The sequence below is a fragment of the Oncorhynchus mykiss genome, chromosome 4, assembly GCF_057628025.1.
Source record: "Oncorhynchus mykiss isolate SJ-2025 chromosome 4, ASM5762802v1, whole genome shotgun sequence".
In the NCBI taxonomy this organism is placed as follows: Eukaryota; Metazoa; Chordata; class Actinopteri; order Salmoniformes; family Salmonidae; genus Oncorhynchus; species Oncorhynchus mykiss.
In genome coordinates, this window is record NC_143025.1 from 33,632,916 (window position 1) to 33,656,352 (window position 23,437).

At 42.8% G+C, this 23,437-nt stretch overlaps 1 protein-coding gene across 6 annotated transcripts in view; it reads right to left on the reverse strand.

Annotated features, from left to right (window-relative positions):
- Positions 1 to 3,142: 3,142 nt before the first annotated feature.
- Positions 3,143 to 23,437, reverse strand: part of LOC110521718 (ecotropic viral integration site 5 protein homolog) — a 70,174-nt gene continuing 49,879 nt past the window's right edge. For all 6 annotated transcript variants that reach the window (XM_021599520.3, XM_021599516.3, XM_090231887.1 and 3 more), the window contains 2 exons: positions 8,517 to 8,612; positions 3,143 to 5,986 (listed from right to left, as the gene is read on the reverse strand). In XM_021599520.3, coding sequence (XP_021455195.2) covers positions 5,678 to 5,986; positions 8,517 to 8,612 — 405 coding nt within the window. In that variant the 3' untranslated portion in view covers positions 3,143 to 5,677. The remainder of the gene's footprint in view (positions 5,987 to 8,516; positions 8,613 to 23,437) is intronic.

A 23,437-nucleotide genomic window follows, 5' to 3' on the forward strand; every position in this document is an offset into this window, starting at 1 on the left:
TGTCAGCGTAGTGTCCAGAGCATGGAGGCGCTACCAGGGGACAGGCCAGTACATCAGGAGACGTGGAGGAGGCAGTAGGAGGGCAACAACCCAGCAGCAGGACCGCTACCTCCGCCTTTGTGCAAGGAGAAGCAGGAGGAGCACTGCCAGAGCCCTGCAAAATGACCTCCAGCAGGCCACAAATGTGCATATGTCTGCTCAAACGGTCAGAAACAGACTCCATGAGGGTGGTATGAGGGCCCGACGTCCACAGGTGGGGGTTGTGCTTACAGCCCAACACTGTGCAGGATGTTTGGCATTTGCCAGAGAACACCAAGATTGGCAAATTCGCCCCTGGCGCCCTGTGCTCTTCACAGATGAAAGCAGTTTCATACTGAGCACGTGACAGATGTGACAGTCTGGAGACGCCGTGGAGAATGTTCTGCTGCCTGCAACATCCTCCAGCATGACCGGTTTGGTGGTGGGTCAGTCATGGTGTGGGGTGGCATTTCTTTGGGGGGCCGCACAGCCCTCCATGTGCTCGCCAGAGGTAGCCTGACTGCCATTAGGTACCGAGATGAGATCCTCAGACCCCTTGTGAGACCATGTGCTGGTGCCGTTGGCCCTGGGTTCCTCCTAATGCAAGACAATGCTAGACCTCATGTGGCCGGAGTGTGTCAGCAGTTCCTGCAAGAGGAAGGCATTGATGCTATGGACTGGCCCGCCCGTTCCCCAGACCTGAATCCAATTGAGTACATCTGGGACATCATGTCTCGCTCCATCCACCAACGCCACGTTGCACCACAGACTGTCCAGGAGTTGGCGGATGCTTTAGTCCAGGTCTGGGAGGAGATCCCTCAGGAGACCATCCGCCACCTCATCAGGAGCATGCCCAGGTGTTGTAGGGAGGTCATACAGGCACGTGGAGGCCACACACACTACTGAGCCTCATTTTGACTTGTTTTAAGGACATTACATCAAAGTTGGGTCAGCCTGTAGTGTGGTTTTCCACTTTAATTTTTAGTGTGACTCCAAATCCAGACCTCCATGGGTTGATAAATTTGATTTCCATTGATCATTTTTGTGTGATTTTGTTGTCAGCACATTCAACTATGTAAAGAAAAAAGTATTTATTAAAAATATTTCATTCAATTAGATCTAGGATGTGTTATTTTTGTGTTCCCTTTATTTTTTTGAGCAGTGTATATATATTTATACACACACACATGTATACAGTTGAAGTCGACATTTTACATACACCTTGGCCAAATACATTTAAATTCAGTTTTTCACAATTCCTGACATTTAATCCTAGTAAAAATCAGTTAGTATTAGAATGTGAAATGTCAGAATAATAGTAGAGAGAATGATTGATTTCAGCTTTTATTTCTTTCATCATATTCCCAGTGGGTCAGAAGTTTAGATACACTTAATTAGTATTTGGTAGCATTGCCTTTAAATTGTTTAACTTGGGTCAAACGTTTCAGGTAGCCTTCCACAAGCTTCCCACAATAAGTTGGGTGAATTTTGGCCCATTCCTCCTGACAGAGCTGGCCAGGTTCCAGCCACGTTTCATCTTCAATGCCCTTGCTGATGGAAGGAGGTTTTCACTCAAAATCTCATGATACATGGCCCCATTCATTCTTTCCTTTACACGGATCAGTCGTCCTGGTCCCTTTGCAGAAAAACAGCCCCAAAGCATGATGTTTCCACCCCCATGTTTGACAGTAGGTATGGTGTTCTTTGAATGCAACTCAGCATTCTTTGTCCTCCAAACATGGCGAGTTGAGTTTTTACCAAAAAGTTACATTTTGGTTTCATCTGACATTCTCCCAATCTTATTCTGGATCATCCAAATGCTCTCTAGCAAACTTCAGACGGGCCTGGACATGTACTGGCTTAAGCTGGGGGACACGTCTGGCACTGCAGGATTTGAGTCCCTGGTGGCGTAGTGTGTTACTGATGGTAGGCTTTGTTACTTTGGTCCCAGCTCTCTGCAGGTCATTCACTAGGTCCCCCTGTGTGGTTCTGGGGTTTTGCTCACCGTTCTTGTGATAATTTTGACCCCACGGGGTGAGATCTTGCGTGGAGCCCAAGATCGAGGGAGATTATCAGTGGTCTTGTATGTCTTCCATTTCCTAAAAATTGCTCCCACAGTTGATTTCTTCAAACCAAGCTGCTTACCTATTGAAGATTCTGTCTTCCTAGCCTGGTGCAAGTCTACAATTTTGTTTCTGGTGTCCTTTGACAGCTCTTTGGTCTTGGCCATAGTGGAGTTTGGAGTGTGACTGTTTGAGGTTGTGGACAGGTGTCTTTTATACTGATAACAAGTTCAAACAGGTGCCATTAATACAGGTAACGAGTGGAGGACAGAGGAGCCTCTTAAAGAAGAAGTTACAGGTCTGTGAGAGCCAGAAATCTTGCTTGTTTGTAGGTGACCAAATACTTATTTTCCACCATAATTTGCAAATAAATTCATTAAAAATCCTACAATGTGATTTTAGGATTTTTTTTCTCATTTTGTCTGTCATAGTTGAAGTGTACCTATGATGAAAATTACAGGCCTCTCTCATGTTTTTAAGTGGGAGAACTTGCACAATTGGTGGCTGACTAAATACTTTTTTGCCCCACTGTATACTTCCCGAAACATTTGAGTCATGTTAAACAATTTAAAGGCAATGCTACCAAATACTAATTGAGTGTATGTACATTTCTGACCCACTGGGAATGTGATGAAAGAAATAAAATATTAAATATATAATTCTCTACTATTGTTCTGACATTACTCATTCTTAAAATAAAGTGGTGATCCTAACTGACCTAAGAAAGGGAATGTTTACTAGGATTAAATGTCAGGAATTGTGAAAAATTGAATCTAAATGTATTTGGCTAAGGTGTATGTAAACTTCTGACTTCAACTGTATGTATGTATGTATGTATGTATGTATACATACATACACACACACACACACACACGGAAATAGCACATCACTAATGCAACCCAAAACTATTGAGGTTATTTTAGAAATTGGAAACCAATGACATGATACTGCACTAGAAGTGAGAAAGGAATTGTACATGCTCCACCATGGTGACTACTACAGTACATCTGCAATCACCATTTAGAACATTAACATAACAGAACTAAAAACACTGAAAACAGTTATCAAATAGTTAGTTTATTTGTGACGTTACACACATCAATCTCACATACATGAGTGTGATAAGTATTATTCCATAGTGTTAACGGTTGGCTGCCTTATGTAGAATACTCTTCTAAAATGCATTTTATTCCCTCAAAGTGCCAAGACTGCATCATAATACCTCTCCAAATATGGATTCCATCTATCGTAGTACTTAACCAGGTAATATCACAACAGTATCACAAAAACCCATCTGAACAATGAGTGAGAGGATTGCAGTGCATTCTGAATAGAAAGACACTTAGCTGATACATTGTGGTTCTAATGTCTTAAAGGGCCACTGCGGTCAAAAATGACCAAATTTAGCTATTATCAGTTTTCCCTTGTTCTGGGCATTTTTCAACCTAGAGGAAGGAGGCTGTCTGTTTTAGTGTTATGATAATCCTGATAATGAATCAATGTCATTCATCCCTTATGAAATGGAGTGGTGCTTATTTCTCTGGCAGGCAGAGCCTACGGTTTACAGTTGCAGCCTGGTCCCAGATCTGTCATTCCAAGGCCACAGGAGTTATAGGCTATACAGCACAAACTGATTTGGTACCAGGCCTATACAACGGCTCCTACACTTTGGTAACACTTGACACAATGCACTTTGCTTCGTTCACATAGGAAACAAAACAGGACATGTCTTGGGATGCGTTGCGTCCCAAATGGCACCCTATTCCTCCATTGTGCACTACTTTCATCCAGGGCTCTGGTCAGAAGTCGTGCACTGTATAGGGAATAGTTGACCATTTAACTAACATTTAAAATGATCTTCTTAGTATTTTCAGATAGAAGTGTTGTTCACTCTTATGTTAACTTGATTCCCAGAATGCAGTATATTATGTTCCCTTGGCTTGGACTGCCATTCATTTTGTGCAAAAGAACATAGCAATACCTCTGTTTAATGTTATTGGTGTTCATACAAGATTCAGATCACAGATCTGTGTCCTCATACTTTTCACTATGTCCCGTAATTTTTGTATTTTATTAACAGACTAGGTAGGATGCCAACCTTAGAAAGAGCAGTACTTTAAAATCAGCCCTCTAAATCTGAGATGGTTGGTTCACTTAAGTTAGGTACATGCTTTCATTAACCAGCATGCTGAAATGTATTCTAATCTATGAAATTATGCAATGATCCTACATCAGTCCTTCCTCCAAAGGGAAAATCATCCTGCCAGAGAAGATAAGTATGAGATAAGAAAACACGTACAGTACATTGATTAGCTACGTTCCCATTTTCTACCCTCCTCGTGGAGTGTGGACTCGCACATTCCCCTGCGTGGATTTAAAAGAAATGCATTGGTGCAAGAAATAATGCTGGAAACTCCCCTTCAGCCATGCTTGCACCAATCCAATGCATTTAACAAGTATGAGGGATGGTGAATGAGTGCTCACTTCTGGAGAAGGGTAGAGAATCGGAACGCAGCCCATGTTTGTGGAAAAAATGTCTGTTAATCAGTTATCCATGGGTCTTGACCACACTAAGAGTGATATGTCACTTTCAGTCCAAAAATACAATACATTATAAACATTAGATATGCAATAATTCATTAGATACATATTTTCAAGTCCCCCCCCCAAAAAAACTATTTACATATACTGTATATACACAGATACTGGATTCCCATTGACCTTCGGATACGGGAGGTTGTATACCCGTGTCCCAAATGGCACCCTATCCCCTTTAAAGTGCACTACTTTTGACCAGGGCCCACAGGGTTCCTGTCAAAAGTAGTGTACTATATAGGGAATAGGGTGCCATTTGGGACATAGCCACAGTTAATGTTTGTTACTGGGGCTCTTTAACTATGTTCAATAGAGACATCACTCTCCAGTACATCATTCCCTCCGTATGATAAAGACAGACACAAAATGGCTCAATACATTTTTGATGGTTCACTTAAAAATCTGCTAAAAAAAATTAAAACTGATTGAATGAAGTGTCATCGTCACCATAAAGCGTAAAACATTCTATTGCACAGTCTCTCTGTGTGTTGTGTCTGTTGTACCATGGTTGGTGTTATGGAACTGAGGGAGAGCCCGTAGCTTGGCTGCCTAGATGGGGTAACCCCCATCCACTCCCCTGGTGGTCAGTCTGGCTCTGTGGAGCTCAGGAAGCTAAAGAGCCTTCATGTTGTCCTTCTCTGATCCATCCACTTGGGGATCAGACCAGAGCAACTCACTGATATGATCCTCCTCAATCTGGTTTTGGCAAAACAAGAATAAAGCAAACTGAGTAACACAAAGAAAACAACCAACTCCACCACAGATGTGATTCTGGGATGACTTCACTTGATGACAAAGATGACATGTTCCACTCCAAGCTTCCAAAGATTCCATTCCAAGAAGCTCCCTACGTTGGAGTCCCAAAACAGACGTAGACGTCATGCTCCTGAGGAGTGTGGCTTGCTACCATGGACACCACCTCTGCCCCACTGCATTAGATCAGAACAGCCCTGATCAGCCTCCAGGAGGCTAGCGATGGTGCCCATGACCCAGTTACCGGGTCACACGGTGGTGTGTTTGTGGGTGCTGTTGGGAGGCACAGAGAGAACCAGACCCTCCCCATCATCATCCCCCTCACTGTCTGTATCCCCCAGCCTATTATTCAGATCCAGGGAGGGGTGAAGCCTGATGAGGCTGGTGTGGCTGCTACTGCTCTGTTGAGGGTGCAGGTGGGAGGGGGTCTTGCCTGCGTCTTCGTCTGAGGATTGGTACGACTCGTCGTCTGGTATGTAGTGATTGACGATGCGGATCCTGTCAAAACTGGGCTGATTGGACATGCTGCCTGCCCTCTGGCCTTTTAAGCAGTGGATCTGTGGAGACAGACGAGGGGCATTTAACAGGGGCGCATGCGGAGTGTAATGGGGACAGATACATACATTGCCACGGGAAAAGCCCCTGAGAACATTTGAGTTGTTGCTCTTTATGGAAATCACATGCACAAACTACAACAAAGACAAAGAGGTCAACACTAATGAAAACATCAGTTCTGAAATATCGACAATGGGAGGAGATGGATTTCTAAACGCATGCAAGAGGCACGTTCACACTCATTGGTAGACGTGTGTTCATTCACTGATCATGCTCCTCCCTTCCACAAAACAATTACACATCATATATTCGGTATGGGCTGCGAAACTAGTGAAAGGTGGGTCAAATAGGTCAGGTTAAAATGTTGTTCTGGACCACACCTGCCCTGCGTAGAAGTCACCTGGATCAACCTGCCTCACAAAGACAGACATGTAGGGAGAGAGACCCACTTAGAGAAATGACTCAATTTAGTTCCTTTACCGGTACATGTCACTTTCCTCAAATACCAGGGCTTTAAAAAACTACTAATTTATGACAGAGATCAGTGATTTGAAACTACAGTTTGACTGACACAAGTGTGCAAAGAAAGTTAAGGGCTAAAAGCCAAGAGCCATTTGAGACGTCTTTTTGATCCTGAGAGAGATTAGTCAACTTTGGTTTCGAGCAACTCTCTGTGGCTGACTGTAAACCCAGCACTCTTATGAGAATGTGTGATTGAAATAGCAAATTGTGGGCGGCACACTTTTACCCCTTCTTCCTTGCCTTGGTCTGTCTACACTGAGCCTTTGCTCTCACTTCTGCTCTTCTGCAGTCACCAAGAAATGCAGAAATTGGGCCTAATAATTACCCACCGACAAAAATGGAATAACTAGAATATATATGTCTCTATATTTTACCTATCATGCTACTTTTTTTGTCTTTTAAATTCTTATAACCATATTTCATATTCTTTGTGCAAATAAAAACGAATTCAGTAGTCTTGTCAGTATGTCCTGCTAACTGTAGCATCTCCAGGATTAGATATCTCAGGTCATGGGGTTATAGGGGAGGGGTTTATACATCCAGATCATGGCTATGAGGTCAATTCTTGTCACTCAGAACCTGTCACCAACAACACTTCAGAAAGCATGATTCACAGCTTCACAGCCACCCATTCTTCAGCACCCCCTGACCACACCAACATCCCTGGTTGTGTCCCAAATGGCATCTTATTCTCTATATATTTGTATGTATTATTGACTGTATGTTTGTTTTACTCCATGTGTAACTCTTTGTTGAACTGCTTTGCTTTATCTTGGCCAGGTCGCAGTTGTAAATGAGAACTTGTTCTCAACTTGCCTACCTGGTTAAATAAAGGTGAAATATATATATATTTTTTAATATAGTGCAATTCCCTATATAGTGCAATACTTTTGAAATAGTGCACTATATAGGGAATAGGGTGAAATTTGGGATGCAACGGAGTACAGCCCAGAGGAGAGGTGGGGTCGGGGATTCTGTTCTGATCAACCTGCCTGACTGTTTGCCTCCACGCCTGCCTGACCGACAGTTTGCCTGGCTAACTGACTGCCTGGTTGACTGACTGACTGTGACTGACTACCTTGACTGTTTTTCGGCTTGCTTGACCGACTGTTTAACTGACTGCCTGGCTGGCTGGCTGGCTGCACAGTCTTGATAGGAGACCCAGAGCGACACAATGCATGATTTAGTGCAGCTCAGTTCAACCACAAGCCTACCAGCCTTTTGTTGTCCTCTTTTTTTTTTTAGGAGGAGATAAAAATCTGACTACATCCTCCCTGGTAAATCATTGATTTGCTGGAAGAAAACAGGTTGCTTTGTTCTACTTCTCTTTTCTGTTATTTTCTTTCGGGGGGGTTGGGGTTCTACAACTCTTTTCACATATAAGAGTTGTTTATAAAATGTGCCAAATGTCATATCACAATACCGTGCACATACATTACACAGAATAAAAGGATGCATCATGTTCTGCATATATAATCCTACAAGATAAATCCTACATTCAGGCCTGATCAGGTCTTTGTATTATATGAAGGACACTATTCTGATCAAAGATGGCCCACTCTGCTGAAGTGATTGTGTCAAAGTCAAACCGGCAAACCTGTATCTGATCTTGTAGATGTCTATTTATGTGATGAAATTCATAACCTTCAAATCCTTGATCTAGCTATTCAGATGACAATAGCCAGCTGTGGTGTACACAGAGGAGCACAAGTCGTTTATGAGACTCCATTCCATTCAATCTGGGTCCTACACTGCTCTCTCAGTATGGTAAAGAGTCGGTTTTAGCGTTCAAATAATAGAGTTACAGGAGAGGGGTGTGTGCTGGTACATCAACACCCTCAGCGCAGGAAGCTTATGGGCGTAGTTTACACTTCTACAGTTGGCTTCAAAATAGACAAATCTGAGCAAAAACATGAGAAATATAGCTAACAAAATCATCTCTGAAAACAACAGGTACAAGCGGTGTTTGTTATTCCCCTGGTTCAGTATTCCCCTGTTGTAACTGCTCACCTCATGTTTGAGCTCAGCTATCTGGTCCTTCAGGTCTCGGATGTACTGACTGGAGTCTGTGTTGTTCAGCTGGCCCTGGACCTTCCCTTCTTCTTTCTGTAGAAACAAACAGAAAACATTTCTCAAAGCATAGCTTATCATTGTTCCTCTAAGCACAAGACCACTGGAGAGGCGATAATACGTTTGTGACACTGTGGACGATTTAAATGTTGGAATCCTTGAACTGTTACAAGGGCAAATTGATAAGCAGGTTGGGTTGCGAGGGAGGTAGACAACTACCACCAGACAAGAGACACTAGAGCTATATCATTGGAAAACTTGCATAACAGAAGCATCCTAGAAGATATGTACAGAGTGGCTGTTGACTTTGTAAAAGATGGAGGGGGGGCCTAACTAAACTAACAAGGTACATAAAGTCGTTGGTATCGTTTTCCTCTTTGGGCCCTGGGGATGAGCCTAGTAACAGTCAAACATGACACGTGCTGTTTACCTTCCTCAGCGCAGACAGCTGCAGCAGTAGGAAACACACATACCCCATTATGAACCTAAAATGATTCCTGCCTAAAGCCTAGTTTATAAGAGAGAGAGAGAGAGAGAGAGAGAGAGAGAGACATTGTCACTGGCTGAAGGGTTCAGGCTAACCACAACCTGCAACGTGGGAACAGGGGAGGGGGAAAATGGGGAAGATGTAAAACGCAGGGGTGGGGTGGGTGAGGTAGTGAGGTGAGAACCACCTCTGTCTGACCCAACACCTCAAAATGTATACAACGCTCTCGATTCCTGTGGTCAGGTCAGGGTTGAGAGGTTGAGGGTGTAGGCCTAGGATCCTGATAAGCTGCTGACAACGTGAGATCTAAGCAAGCAGCTGTTCTTCCTGGAATCTGTGTTTTTCTTGAGCCCCCCCCCCCCCCCCTCTCTCCTGACAGAGCTAGCTAGTGATAAGGGAGAGGCAGTTAATAAGACTTCCTCGTACTCAGCTGTGTGAATCACCAGGTGCCAAGTTGTGGCGAGGGGGTTAGGGACTGTGGCCAGGGACATCAAATGTCTTAAGTCGTGGGGTGCATCCCAAATGGTACCCAATTCCCTATATACTGCACTACATTTGACCAGAGACTATGGGCAGCCATGTATGGGGAATATTGTGCCATTTGGGACACAGCCATGGCTCGCCTGACTGCATCCCTCCAGGTCTACACAACACCTCCCCCCTCCCCCGTAGGTGGTTGTTGTCCTACGGCTGTTGGCTAGTGGCATTGTTGTTTGTTTGTCCTCTTGACATGCAATCTTGGTTTACAGTGCCTTCAGAAAGTATTCACACCCCTGGACTTTCTCCACATTTTGTTGTTACAGCGTGAATTTTTAAAGTGGATTAAATCAAGCATTTTTTTTGTCATCTCTGGTCTACACACAATACCCCATAATGTCAAAGTGGAATTATGTTATCCCAAAATGTTTACAAAACAAATTGAAAAATTGAAAAGCTGAAATGTTCAAATCCAACAACACAGAGTACCACTCTCCATATTTACAAGAATAGTGGAGGCTGCATCATGTTATGCCTATGCTTGTAATCATTAAGGACTGGGGAATTCTTAAGGATAAAAAAAATGTATGGAATGGAGCGAAGCACTGGCAAAATCCTAGAGGAAAACCTTTCCATCAGAAACTGGGAGAAATTCACCTTTCAGCAGGTCATTAACCTAAAACACAAGGCCTAGGTTTTGGCCTTTCTAGGGAGTTTTTCCTAGCCACCATGCTTCTACACCTGCATTGCTTGCTGTTTGGGGTTTTAAGCTGGGTTTCTGTACAGCACTTTGAGATATCAGCTAATGTATGAAGGGCTATTTAAATACATTTGATTTGAAGGCACTGTATATGGCTGTGATAGAGGAGCGTTAGATTGCACAGAAGCAATCTTGTGACACGTCATGTCCATAACAGGGTCACTTAATTGGAAAAAGTCACTAACAATAGTTGCTTGCGCTCAATGTCAAACTAGCTGTCAGCCAAGTGAGTGCTCTTTCGTGTTCAGTGTCATGCTCTCTACAATCTTGTGGCACATGTCCCATCCAAATAACAATAGTTGCACTAACGCTATTACGGTTAAAAACAAACAAGCACAGATACTATGACAGGAAATGTGACTTTTTGACCAGTTTCCTCACACACAATAGCAATGATGACAAACACGTCATTCTTTTTGGTAAATGCAAACCACCATGTATTTACAGATAAAACTGCCGACGCAATTACCAAGAGAGCAGTGAGAAAACACTATGAGGAACCTCTAATAACCAATGAATTTGCTAAAGCCTCTCTCTTAAATATACATGGAAATCTGTGAGCATATCATGCATGCAGAAGTACAAATCATAGATAGGCTTCCAACATGTCACCTTTGGTTCTAGTTGTCAGAGTGTCTTCGACTCACAATAGGAAGTGGTTTCTTCTCTTGACAAGAAGATAGCCGAGCTGTGGTATTACCATGGATCACATATACATACAGTTACATTTATACTGCAACAGCAATGTAAAAACCCTGATGTCCATTTTACTATACATTCGGTTTCATTGACTGAGCGTTTTACCTCTTGATACATATATTTTTATGGTAGTTTAGTACTGGAAGTTCCTCGCAAACCTAGAACTGTGAAATTCTACCAATATAAAAATACCATAAATAAATGGCGATATCACTGGCGTGTTGTGAATACTTTCCATCAGCGGGCCGTAGTGTAGGTGGGAAAGAGTGACGTGTTGGTTAGAGGAAGATCAGATAGGCAGGCAACTGCGGGGGCTTTTTCAAGGTAAGAGTACGACAATGGTGAGGGGAAAAACTGCAAGGTATAGTGGGCAGAAGTGAGGCAGCACTCATTGGATGAATTCACCAAAGCTACACATCATGCATTACTATTTGGAGAGGCGACTTTTGTGTGCGAACCACCCTCCAATTGGTTATTGGGTTAACACACCAAACAATAACTATTTAAGTTGATAGGACCTGCTTTCTTTACTTTTTTTGGGGGAAAAGTGCCTTGTACTGTAGCTCGGCTCATGATCACAGTCTTTTCACAAAGCCCAAACCTCTCATTTTATAGCATGCCATCAGACACATTTGATGTGGCTTTTACGTGAGGTGTTAAATGCAGTGGACAACAATTTCAGTCATTGCTTTCTTGCACTCCTTCTCTAGGGGCTACAACCAGAGCGACTGAAGGAAAAGGTAAGACGGGGCATCTACCCACAACCTTTAGAGCTGCAACCAGGTTCTCAAACCACAGACCAAGAGTTCACCACTGGCACCACATGGCATGGGCTCTGATTAACACAAAGTGGTTATTCAAAACCTTCAAGAGCTGGTAAACGTCTGTCTGGCAACTACCAACTGCAGTAACTATTAGCTTCCATGCACATATTCGAAGACCATTAAATCAAAAAGAAACTTAGTATAAATGAAGATTGACATGATCATAAGTTGCAAATAATGGTTTCATTGCATTACCCGCGAGAGTGAGGGGGCGGTACTCGGTAGTGGTGAACGCTGGTGTTGATGCAGTGTTGTTGTTGAAGAACCTAGTAACAAAACCTCAGACCACACTGTGTGTGTGTGTGTGTGTGTGTGTAAAAATATAGAGGGGATGTTGGTTTAAAAAAAGTCTATTGACACTAAATAACCATTTACACTCTTGCCCGTACACAAGCTGAAATTTGCAGATTTGTGCACTGATTAGCGCCTAAATTGGAATGCAGTGGCTTTCCAGTAACATGCTATAAATGACAGAGTTCAGGTTCTGCGCTTCACAGTGCTGTATGGGTACCCTCCAAGCTCATCAGTAAGCTCGGGGCCCTGGGTTTGAACCCCGCCCTATGCAACTGAGTCATGGACTTCCTGATGGGTCGGGTGGTGGAGGTAGGTGGTGGAGGTAGGTGGTGAAGGTAGGAAACAACACCTCCACTTCACTGATCCTCAACACAGGGTCCCCACAAGAGTGTGTGCTCAGCCCCCTTCTGTACTCGCTGTTCACCCATGACTGCGTGGCCACGCACGCCTCCAACTCAATCATCAAGTTTGCAGATGACGGAACAGTATTAGGCCTGATTACCAACAATGACGAGACAGCCTACTGCGAGGAGGTGAGGGCCCAGGCGGAATGGTGCCAGGAAAATAACCTCTCCCTCAACAAAACGAAGGAGCTGACCGTGGACTTCAGGAGACAACAGAAAGAGCATTCCCCTTTTCACATCAACGGGACCACAGTGGAGAAGGTGAAAAGCTTCCTCGGCGTACACATCACTGACAATTTGAAACTGTCCACCCACACAGACAGTGTGGTGAAGAAGGCGCAACAGTGACCTCTTCAACCTCAGGAGGCTGAACAATTTTGGATTGGCCCATAAGACCCTCAACAACTTTTACAGATGTACAATTGAGAGCATCCTGTTGGGCTGTAGCACCGCCCACAACCGCAGGACTCTCCAGAGCGTGGTGCGGTCTGCCCAACACGTCACCAGGGGCACACTGCCTGCCCTCCAGGACAACTGTACAGCACTCGATGTACCACCCGAGCCATGGCCTGTTCAACCCACTATCATCCAGAAGGAGGTCAATACAGGTGCATCAAAGCTGGGACGAGAGACTGAAAAACAGTTTCTATCTCAAGGCCATAAGACTGCTGCCCTATGTACATAGACATGGAATCACTGGTCACTTTACATACTGCGTTTACTAATTTCATATGTATATACTGTATTTTAGTCAATTGCTCATCATAATATTTATATTTCATAATTCTATTCTTTTACTTTTAGATGTGTGTATTGTTGTGCAATGTTAGAACTAGGAACACAAGCATTTCGCTACACTTACAATAACATCAGCTAAATATGTGTATGTGACCAATACAATTTGATTTGGGTTTGGACTGACAGCCGTTCTGAATTTGATCACCGCATGCAACAAAAAGTTGCCCCCATCCCTCCCGCTAATTTGGCAATTTTTGCTAAATGTTTTGTTGCCTGAGTGGGAGAAAGGTGTGATGTTGAGGATTATAATAAATACAGTTTTGATGTAATTAAAGCAAGCCAAACACCCTCGAGTCCAAATGGGGACTTCACATTTACATATCATAAAACTCATGCCATTATACAAAGTCAACATTTATTATCACTTTGTTTGATGTCATCTTGTAACTGTACATGGCGTCATACCCTGAGTTGTTCTGGACAGAATGAACGTTTGTCTATTGTGAAGAAAAATAGCTGCGGAACGCACACCTGAATGCACTCATTACTTTTCTATGCGCACCAAAATTACTATCCGTATTGCCTCGTGAAAGCCTAACACAAAGATCGTATTTTACAATTTAGCTAGTCATGTTGGCAATAGAACTAGCTTTCAAATGATGCCCGCCAGAACCAGATAGCGATTTATAGATGGACAGTTTTATCGATGGTGTAAACAATAATTGTGTGATGGCGGGGATGCATCGTTATATTCCAAACAATGGTGTGCTTGTCCTATTTCCTCAACGGCATAACAAGGATAGCTCAAAAAAGCACCTTATAGTTGAAGACTCTACTTTGAGTCATAAAAGTGCATTGGAATTACTTAGGAACTGCGCACACTTTGGAGAGGTTTGTGGCCACTAGTTAGTTCTCTCACTCAACCCTTTCACATTTTTTGTCTTATGTTGCATCTACCCCACATTTCCAGGAATATTCTTACATTGAACCTATGTTTAACTTTAGCTAGCTATGACAAATCGGTTTGTATTGCTAGTTGGGATTTTAGTTAATATTTTAGCTAATTAGCGTTACATGTCTAAACAAAATAGCAAGTTAATGCTTGCTGTTAGCTAGCTAACGTTAGCTGAGGTTAGATGGCTGGCTTGCTAGCTAACATTACCTTACATCCGTCAGTGATGTTCTCAGAATGCCATTTCGCATTGCTAGTTATTGCCTAATGTTAGCTAGCTAATTAACTAGCATTGAACCTATTTGGTTAACTTTAGCTAGCTATGCCAAATTGGTTTGTATTGCTAGGTAAAGCTTGCTGCTAGCTAGCCAGCTGAAGTTAGATGGCTGGCTAGCTAGCTAACATTATGTGTATGAACTGTGTAGTGATGTTCTCAGAATGCCATTTAGCATCCATTGTATAATAATGCTAAAATATTTGTATCTGGAATTTGTCTTTCAGCATCAGTACAACACGCCTGACTCTCCTCCAACAGTCATACAAGGAGAATGGTCTAATGCCTCCCATCAAAAATAGAGCTGGCCCAAGCAAGCACAGGTTACACCTGAAGCATGATGACTTGCAGCGAGTTGTGAACTTCAACAACTACGCAGAGGATAATGCAATAGTATAACCAGGATGCCACCCAGGACACAAACACTTTGATGGAAAAGCAACACTTGGTATGTAAAGCATAAACAACACATTTTGATTATTTAATTGACCTCCAACATGGTTGGCACTACTTTTATTGATCTCACATCCCACAGCTGGTTGGACTGGAGGATGGTACGGTCCTGGTGGAAAGTTATGGCATTCAACAACACCTGACTCTTTACTTCAGGCCGTTGCCACAGATCAAGCAGTACAAGCACTTCCGGTGAATATCATTTTCATTGCATTGTATGAGGTTATTCTTCTTATCTAAACTTGGGAGGTAAATTGATGTTGTGCAAGGTTGTAATGTATTTATTTTTGTTTTACAGCTTCAATGCTCTGGAGCCTGGTGTTGTCGCCAAGGAGCGTTCGGACTCAGTCGGGACCGGGTTTCAGCTGCAGCGTAACGCTGACATCCTTCCTCCCATAGATGGTCTGCCTGTACAAGCACCACCTGGACTGGACACAGCTAGATAAAACGTATCTTCCAATGCATTTCAACAATATTGCCAGATGGCGAGGAATGGATTTACATCTGACTCTTCTGCTGCCGGTCAACCGTCAAACCACTCGTTCTGGTGAGTATGTTAGATAAGTAGATAACAGGTACTAGCTTACTAGTAGCTATTTTTGGTTATAAAACATTATTTGATGTTGGCGAGCCAGGTTAGCTATGATACCACAGATGAAAGGGGAATGATTCTGTAGCTAGTTAAATACAACAAGCTAACGTGTAATGTGATGTAGCATGTCAGAGGAAGATGTGCATAGCTCACGTTAACTAGATACCTTGCTAACAGCTAACTGTAGCCCATTGGCATTTAAGGTCAATATAGGGCAGGCACTTGGAGACTACCTTGCTAGCTAACCATAGGATGTAGCCAGCTTGCTATTGCAGCAGACGACCACACCGGGTTCCACTCCTATCAGCTAAAAACAAGAATAAGTGGCTTCAGTGGGCACGCAATTACCAACACTGGACAATTGAGGAGTGGAAAAACATGGCCTGGAACATGACAACGAGTTCAGTTTACTTGAGTGGCTTGTGCAGACCCCAGACCTCAACCTAATAGAGCATATTTGGGATGAGATGGAACGGGCTATTCGGAGCATGAATGTACTGCCGTCCAATCAACAGCAACTGCGTGATGCCATCGCGTCAGCATGGACCAACATCCCTGTGGAGTTTCCAACGCCCTTTAGAATTCCCTGAAGAATTCAGGCTGTTCAAGGCAAAGGGAGGTCTGACCCAGTACCAGATAGGTGTGTGTATATGTACACGGAGTATACAAAACATTAAGAACACATGCTCCTTCCATGACATACACTGACCAGGTGAAAGTTATGATCCCTTATTGATGTCACTTGTTAAATCCAATTCGAAGTGTAGATAGATGAAGAGGAGACAGATTAAATAAGGATTTTTAAGCATTGAGACATGGATTGTGTTTGTGTGCCATTCAGAGGGTGAATGGTCAAGACAAAAGATTTAAGTGCCTTTGAACGGGGTATGGTAGTAGGTGCCAAGCACACCGGTTTGTGTCAAGAACTGCAACGTTGCTAGGTTTTTCATGCTCAACAGTTTCCCGTGTGTATCAAATGGTCCACCACCCAAATGACATCCCACGCTTTCAACACCTTGTAGAGTCCATGCCCCGACAAATTGAGGCTTTTGTAAGGCCAAAGGGGGGGGGGGGGGGTGCAACTCAATAGTATGTTCTTAATGTTTGGTATACTCAGTGTATATCATGTTGTGTATAGACATTACTGACAGTATATTAATAGAAAAGGTGTGTACAGCAGTTATAGTATGAGCCTTGACAAGAATATAGTATATAAATAGGAAGTGGGTAAATGTTAACATTATTACAGTGATCAGTGTTCAATGACTATGTACTGTACATAAGGCAGCAGTAAGGTGCAGGGTTGAATAGCGGGTGGTAGCCGGCTAGTAACGGTGACTAAAGTTCAGGGCAGGGTACTGGACGGAGGCTAGTGGTGAGTATTTAACAGTCTGATGGCCTGTTAAATATGGTGGTGGCAGCATCAGGCTGTGGGGATGTTTTTCAACAAGAAGGACTGGGAGAATTGTCAGGATCGAGGGAAAGATGAACGGCGCAAAGTACAAAGAGATCCTTGAGGAAAACCTTCTCCAGAGCGCTCAGGACCTCAGACTGGGGAGAAGGTTCACTTTTCAACAGGACAACAACCCCAAGCACACAGCCAAGACAACGCAGGAGAGGCTTCCTGACAAGTTTCTGAATGTCCTTGAGTGGCCCAGCCAGAGCCCGGACTTGAACCCGATCAAACATCACTGGAGACAGGAAAATAGTTGACCTGAAAACACTGCCTATCCAATCTGACAGAACTGGAGAGGATCTGCAGAGAAGAATGGGAGAAACTCCCCAAATACAGGTGTGCCAAGCTTGTAGTGTCATACCCAAGAAGACACAAGGCTGAAATCGCTTCCAAAGGTGCTTCAACAAAGTAAAAAGAGTCTGAATACTTTTGTAAAATGTAATATTTAAATGTATTTATTCTTAATTTGCTAAATGTTTTAAAAAAATCTGTTTTTGCATTGTCATTTTGGGGTATTTTGTGTAGATTGATTAAATTGTCCCCCCCCCTCATCAATTTTAGATTAAGGCTGTAAAGTAACAAAATGTGGAAAAAGTCAAGAGGTCTGAATACTTATGAATGCACTGTATATGGTAGACCATACAGGAAGGTATAATATTTGCACATTGTTATACAGTGCCTTGCGAAAGTATTCGGCCCCCTTGAACTTTGCGACCTTTTGCCACATTTCAGGCTTCAAACATAAAGATATAAAACTGTATTTTTTTGTGAAGAATCAACAACAAGTGGGACACAATCATGAAGTGGAATGACATTTATTGGATATTTCAAACTTTTTTAACAAATCAAAAACTGAAAAATTGGGCGTGCAAAATTATTCAGCCCCTTTACTTTCAGTGCAGCAAACTCTCTCCAGAAGTTCAGTGAGGATCTCTGAATGATCCAATGTTGACCTAAATGACTAATGATGATAAATACAATCCACCTGTGTGTAATCAAGTCTCCGTATAAATGCACCTGCACTGTGATAGTCTCAGAGGTCCGTTAAAAGCGCAGAGAGCATCATGAAGAACAAGGAAACACACCAGGCAGGTCCGAGATACTGTTGTGAAGAAGTTTAAAGCCGGATTTGGATACAAAAATATTTCCCAAGCTTTAAACATCCCAAGGAGCACTGTGCAAGCGATAATATTGAAATGGAAGGAGTATCAGACCACTGCAAATCTACCAAGACCTGGCCGTCCCTCTAAACTTTCAGCTCATACAAGGAGAAGACTGATCAGAGATGCAGCCAAGAGGCCCATGATCACTCTGGATGAACTGCAGAGATCTACAGCTGAGGTGGGAGACTCTGTCCATAGGACAACAATCAGTCGTATATTGCACAAATCTGGCCTTTATGGAAGAGTGGCAAGAAGAAAGCCATTTCTTAAAGATATCCATAAAAAGTGTTGTTTAAAGTTTGCCACAAGCCACCTGGGAGACACACCAAACATGTGGAAGAAGGTGCTCTGGTCAGATGAAACCAAAATTGAACTTTTTGGCAACAATGCAAAACGTTATGTTTGGCGTAAAAGCAACACAGCTGAACACACCATCCCCACTGTCAAACATGGTGGTGGCAGCATCATGGTTTGGGCCTGCTTTTCTTCAGCAGGGACAGGGAAGATGGTTAAAATTGATGGGAAGATGGATGGAGCCAAATACAGGACCATTCTGGAAGAGAACCTGATGGAGTCTGCAAAAGACCTGAGACTGGGACGGAGATTTGTCTTCCAACAAGACAATGATCCAAAACATAAAGCAAAATCTACAATGGAATGGTTCAAAAATAAACATATCCAGGTGTTAGAATGGCCAAGTCAAAGTCCAGACCTGAATCCAATCGAGAATCTGTGGAAAGAACTGAAAACTGCTGTTCACAAATGCTCTCCATCCAACCTCACTGAGCTCGAGCTGTTTTGCAAGCAGGAATGGGAAAAAAATGTCAGTCTCTCAATGTGCAAAACTGATAGAGACATACCCCAAGCGACTTACAGCTGTAATCGCAGCAAAAGGTGGCGCTACAAAGTATTAACTTAAGGGGGCTGAATAATTTTGCACACCCAATTTTTCAGTTTTTGATTTGTTAAAAAAGTTTGAAATATCCAATAAATGTTGTTCCACTTCATGATTGTGTCCCACTTGTTGTTGATTCTTCACAAAAAAAAACAGTTTTATATCTTTATGTTTGAAGCCTGAAATGTGGCAAAAGGTCGCAAAGTTCAAGGGGGCCGAATACTTTCGCAAGGCACTGTATTAGCAGAACACTGCTTCTACAGTATTATGTGTAGTATGGTTTATTCTACATGGAACTGTTACTTGGAAGAGTTAGAACACTTTGTTTAGAATATCTACATCAATGCAACAATTGCACTCTTCTCATTTCACTCTGTAGGCTACTGGCCGACGCAACGCTTCCTCCATTGAATTGGTCAGTAGCCTAAAGTTGTATGACAAGAGTGTCATCCTCCTGCATCTCACATCTGCCTCTAGTTATTGAACTCTGCCTGCCGGACCAATGGGTTGAGGCAAACTCTGTCATATCCAGGATGAAATGACATGCACTCATACCCCCCTGCCACCTGACTGCACCTGTCTATAACCTGTAATAGTTTTTTATATTCTATATGGCCTTACTGAAGAGCTCAGTGACTTTCAATGTGGCACCGTCATAGGATGCCATCTTTCCAACAAGTCAGTTCGTCAAATTTCAGCCCTGCTAGAGCTGCCCCGGGTCAACTGTAAGTGCTGTTATTGTGAAGTGGAAACGTCTAGGAGTAACAACGGCTCAGCCGTGAAGTGGTAGACCACACAAAATCACAGAATGGAACCATCGAGTGCTGAAGCACGTAGCGCGTATAAATAGTCTGTCCTCGATTACAACAATCACTACTGAGTGCCAAACTGCCTCTGGAAGCAACATCAGCATAATAACTGTCTTCGGGAGATTCATGAAATTGGTTTCTATGGCCGAGCAGCCGCCCACAAGCCTTAGATCACCATGTGCAATGCCAAGCGTCGGCTTGAGTGGTGTAAAGCTCGCCGCCATCGGACTCTGGGGCAGTTGAAACGTGTAATCTGGAGTGATAAATCACACTTCACCATCTGACAGTCCGACGGATGAATTTGGGTTTGACGGATGCCAGGAAAACACTACCTGCCCGAATGCACAGTGCCAACTTTAAAGTTAGGTGGAGGATGAATAATGGTCTGGGACTGTTTTTCATGGTTCGGGCTAGGCCCCTTAGTTCCAGTGAAGGGAAATCTTAACGCTGCAGCATACAATGCCATTCTAGACGATTCTGTGCTTCTAACTTTGTGGCAACAGTTTGGGGAAGGCCCTTTCCTGTTTTAGCATGACAAAGCGAGGTCCAAACAGAAATGATTTGTCAGCGTGGAAGAACATGACTGGCCTGCACAGAGCCTTGACTTCAACCCTATCGAAAACCTTTGGGAAGAATAGGAACCCCGACTGCGAGCCAGGCCTAATCACCAAACATCAGTGCCTGACCTCACTACTGCTCGTGGCTGAATGGAAGTAGGTCTCCGCAGCAATGTTCCAACATCTAGTGGAAAGTCTTCCCAGAAGATTAGAGGCTGTTATAGCAGCATAGTGGGGACCAACTGAATATTAAATGGCCATGATTTTTGGAATGATGTTCGACAACCAGGTGTCCACATACTTTTGGTCATGAAGTATAGATGGAAGGGACATCATCACCCATTGGAGACTTAAAACCAGAACTTCACCCAGAGAGTGGTACATTTCAGTGTGTGGTTAGACAGCTAAGTCCTTAGATTTGGCCAACTAGAGAAATAGAATGCTATTCTTGTTCTGGTTGTACTCTACACACATTTGTATTTGCTAGGTAAGGGTAGGCATACAGTCTTTGGAAGCACATCAATACAGTATTTACAGCATACAATGTTATCTTTGATAAAGCTGGGTGATATGGCTATAAAACGACATATTTTCAAACATATATTTTGATTTGTTTAATGTTCTCTAAATATGCTGTTTTACAATTAAAAAGGTCAAATATACTATATTTCAAACAGTAGGGAATAATCCAACAAATTCAGAGCTTGTGAAATTATATTTTAAAATAAATTATAAACCTACCACAACACCAACCAAAAATAGTATAACCTGCTTTTTTTTGCAATAATCACTGATCTGGATTTCAAGTCTATGAAATTGCCTTTTTTGTTCACATTTAACCAGAACCATGCATAATGCAAATTCACAAATAATGACTAATTTCTTGTAGCAGGCAATAGAAAATGAACACCGGTCTCATAAACAGTGTCTGAAGCACAAGCCCACGTGCCAGTGAGTAGCCAACTAATCTTTATGAACTCAGCAAAAAAAGAAACTTCCTCTCACTTTCAACTGCATTTATTTTCAGAAAACTTACCGTGTAACTATTTGTATGAACATAAGATTCAAAAACTGAGACAAACTGAACAAGTTCCACAGACATGTGACTAACAGAAATTGAAAAATGTGTCCCTGAACAAAGTGGGGGTCAAAATCAAAAGTAACAGTCAGTATCTGGTGTGGCCACCAGCTGCATTAAGTACTGCATTGAATCTCCAACTCATGGACTGCACCAGATTTACCAGTTCTTGCTGTGAGATGTTACCCCACTCTTTGCTGGCCTTGGCAGAACACTAACATTCCTGTCTTGCAGGAAATCACGCACAGAAAGAGCAGTATGGCTGGTGGCATTGTCATGCTGGAAGGTCATGTCAGGATGAGCCTGCAGGAAGGGTACCACATGAGGGAGGAGGATGTCTTCCCTCTAATGCACAGCGTTGAGATTGCCTGCAATGACAACAAGTTCAGTCCGATGATGCTGTGACACACCGCCCCAGACCATGATGGACCCTCCACCTCCAAATTGATCCCGCACCAGAGTACAGGCCTCGGTGTAACACTCATTCCTTCAACGATAAACATAAATCCAGCCATCACCCCTGGTAAGACAGAACCACGACTCGTCAGTGAAGAGCATTTTTTGCCAGTCCTGTCTGGTCCAGCGATGGTGGGTTTGTGCCCATAGGCGACGTTGTTGCCGGTGATGTCTGGCGAGGACCTGCCTTACAACAGGCCTACAAGCCCTCAGTCCAGCCTCTCTCAGCCTATTGCGGACAGTCTGTGCACTGATGGAGGGATTGTGCGTTCCTATCTCCCTGTAGCGCTGTCTTAGGCATCTCACAGTACGGACATTGCAATTTATTGCCCTGGCCACATCTGCTGTCCTTGTGCCTCGTTGCAGCATGCCTAAGGCACGTTCACACAGATGAGTAGGGACCCTGGGCATCTTTCTTTTGGTGTTTTTCAGAGTCAGTAGAAAGGCCTCTTTAGTGTCATAGGTTTTCATAACTGTGACCTTAATTGCCTACCGTCTCTAAGTTGTCTTAACGACCGTTCCACAGGTGCATGTTTATGAATTGTTTATGGTTCATTGAACAAGCATGGGAAATAATTTTTAACCTCTCTAGGGTATGTGGGACGCTAGCGTCCCACCTGGACAACATCCAGTGAGATTGCAGAGCGCCAAATTCAAATACAGAAATACTCATTATAAAAATTCAGAAAAGATAACTATTTTACATAGGTTTAAAGATGAACTTCTTGTGAATCCAACCACGGTGTCAGATTTTAAAAATGCTTTACGGCGAAAGCATACCATACAATTATTTGAGAACATAGCCCAGCAGACAAATCATTACAAACAGTAACCAGCCAAGTAGAAGAGTTACACAAGTCAGAAATAGAGATCAAATTAATCACTTACCTTTGATGATCTTCATATGTTTGCACTCAGAAGACATTCATTTATTAAATAAATGTTCATTTTGTTAGATAAAGTCTCTCTTTATATCCGAAAACCTTTTGTTCACGCGTTTTCCTCAGTAATCCACAAGCTCAAACGCAGTCACAACAGGCAGACAAAATAATCAAAATTGTATCCGTAAAGTTCATAGAAACATGTCAAACAATGTTTATATTCAATCCTCAGGTTGTTTTTAGCCTACATAATCGATATTTCAACCGGACAATAACGTCGTCAATATAAAAGGTAAAGGCACTCTCCCGGTCGCGCGCATGAAAAAGCTCTGACAAGGCAGGGTCCACTCATTCAGACTGCTCTTACTCACTCATTTTCAGAATACAAGACTGAAACAATTTCTAAAGACTGTTGACACCTAGTGGAAGGCATAGGAACGGCAATTTAGTCCTAAGTCAATGGATACTGTAATGGCATTGAATAGAAAACTACAACAAAATAAATCCTACTTCTTGAATGGGTTTTTCTCAGGTTTTCACCTGCCATATCAGTTCTGTTATACTCAGACATTATTTTAACAGTTTTGGAACCTTTATAGTGTTTTCTATCCA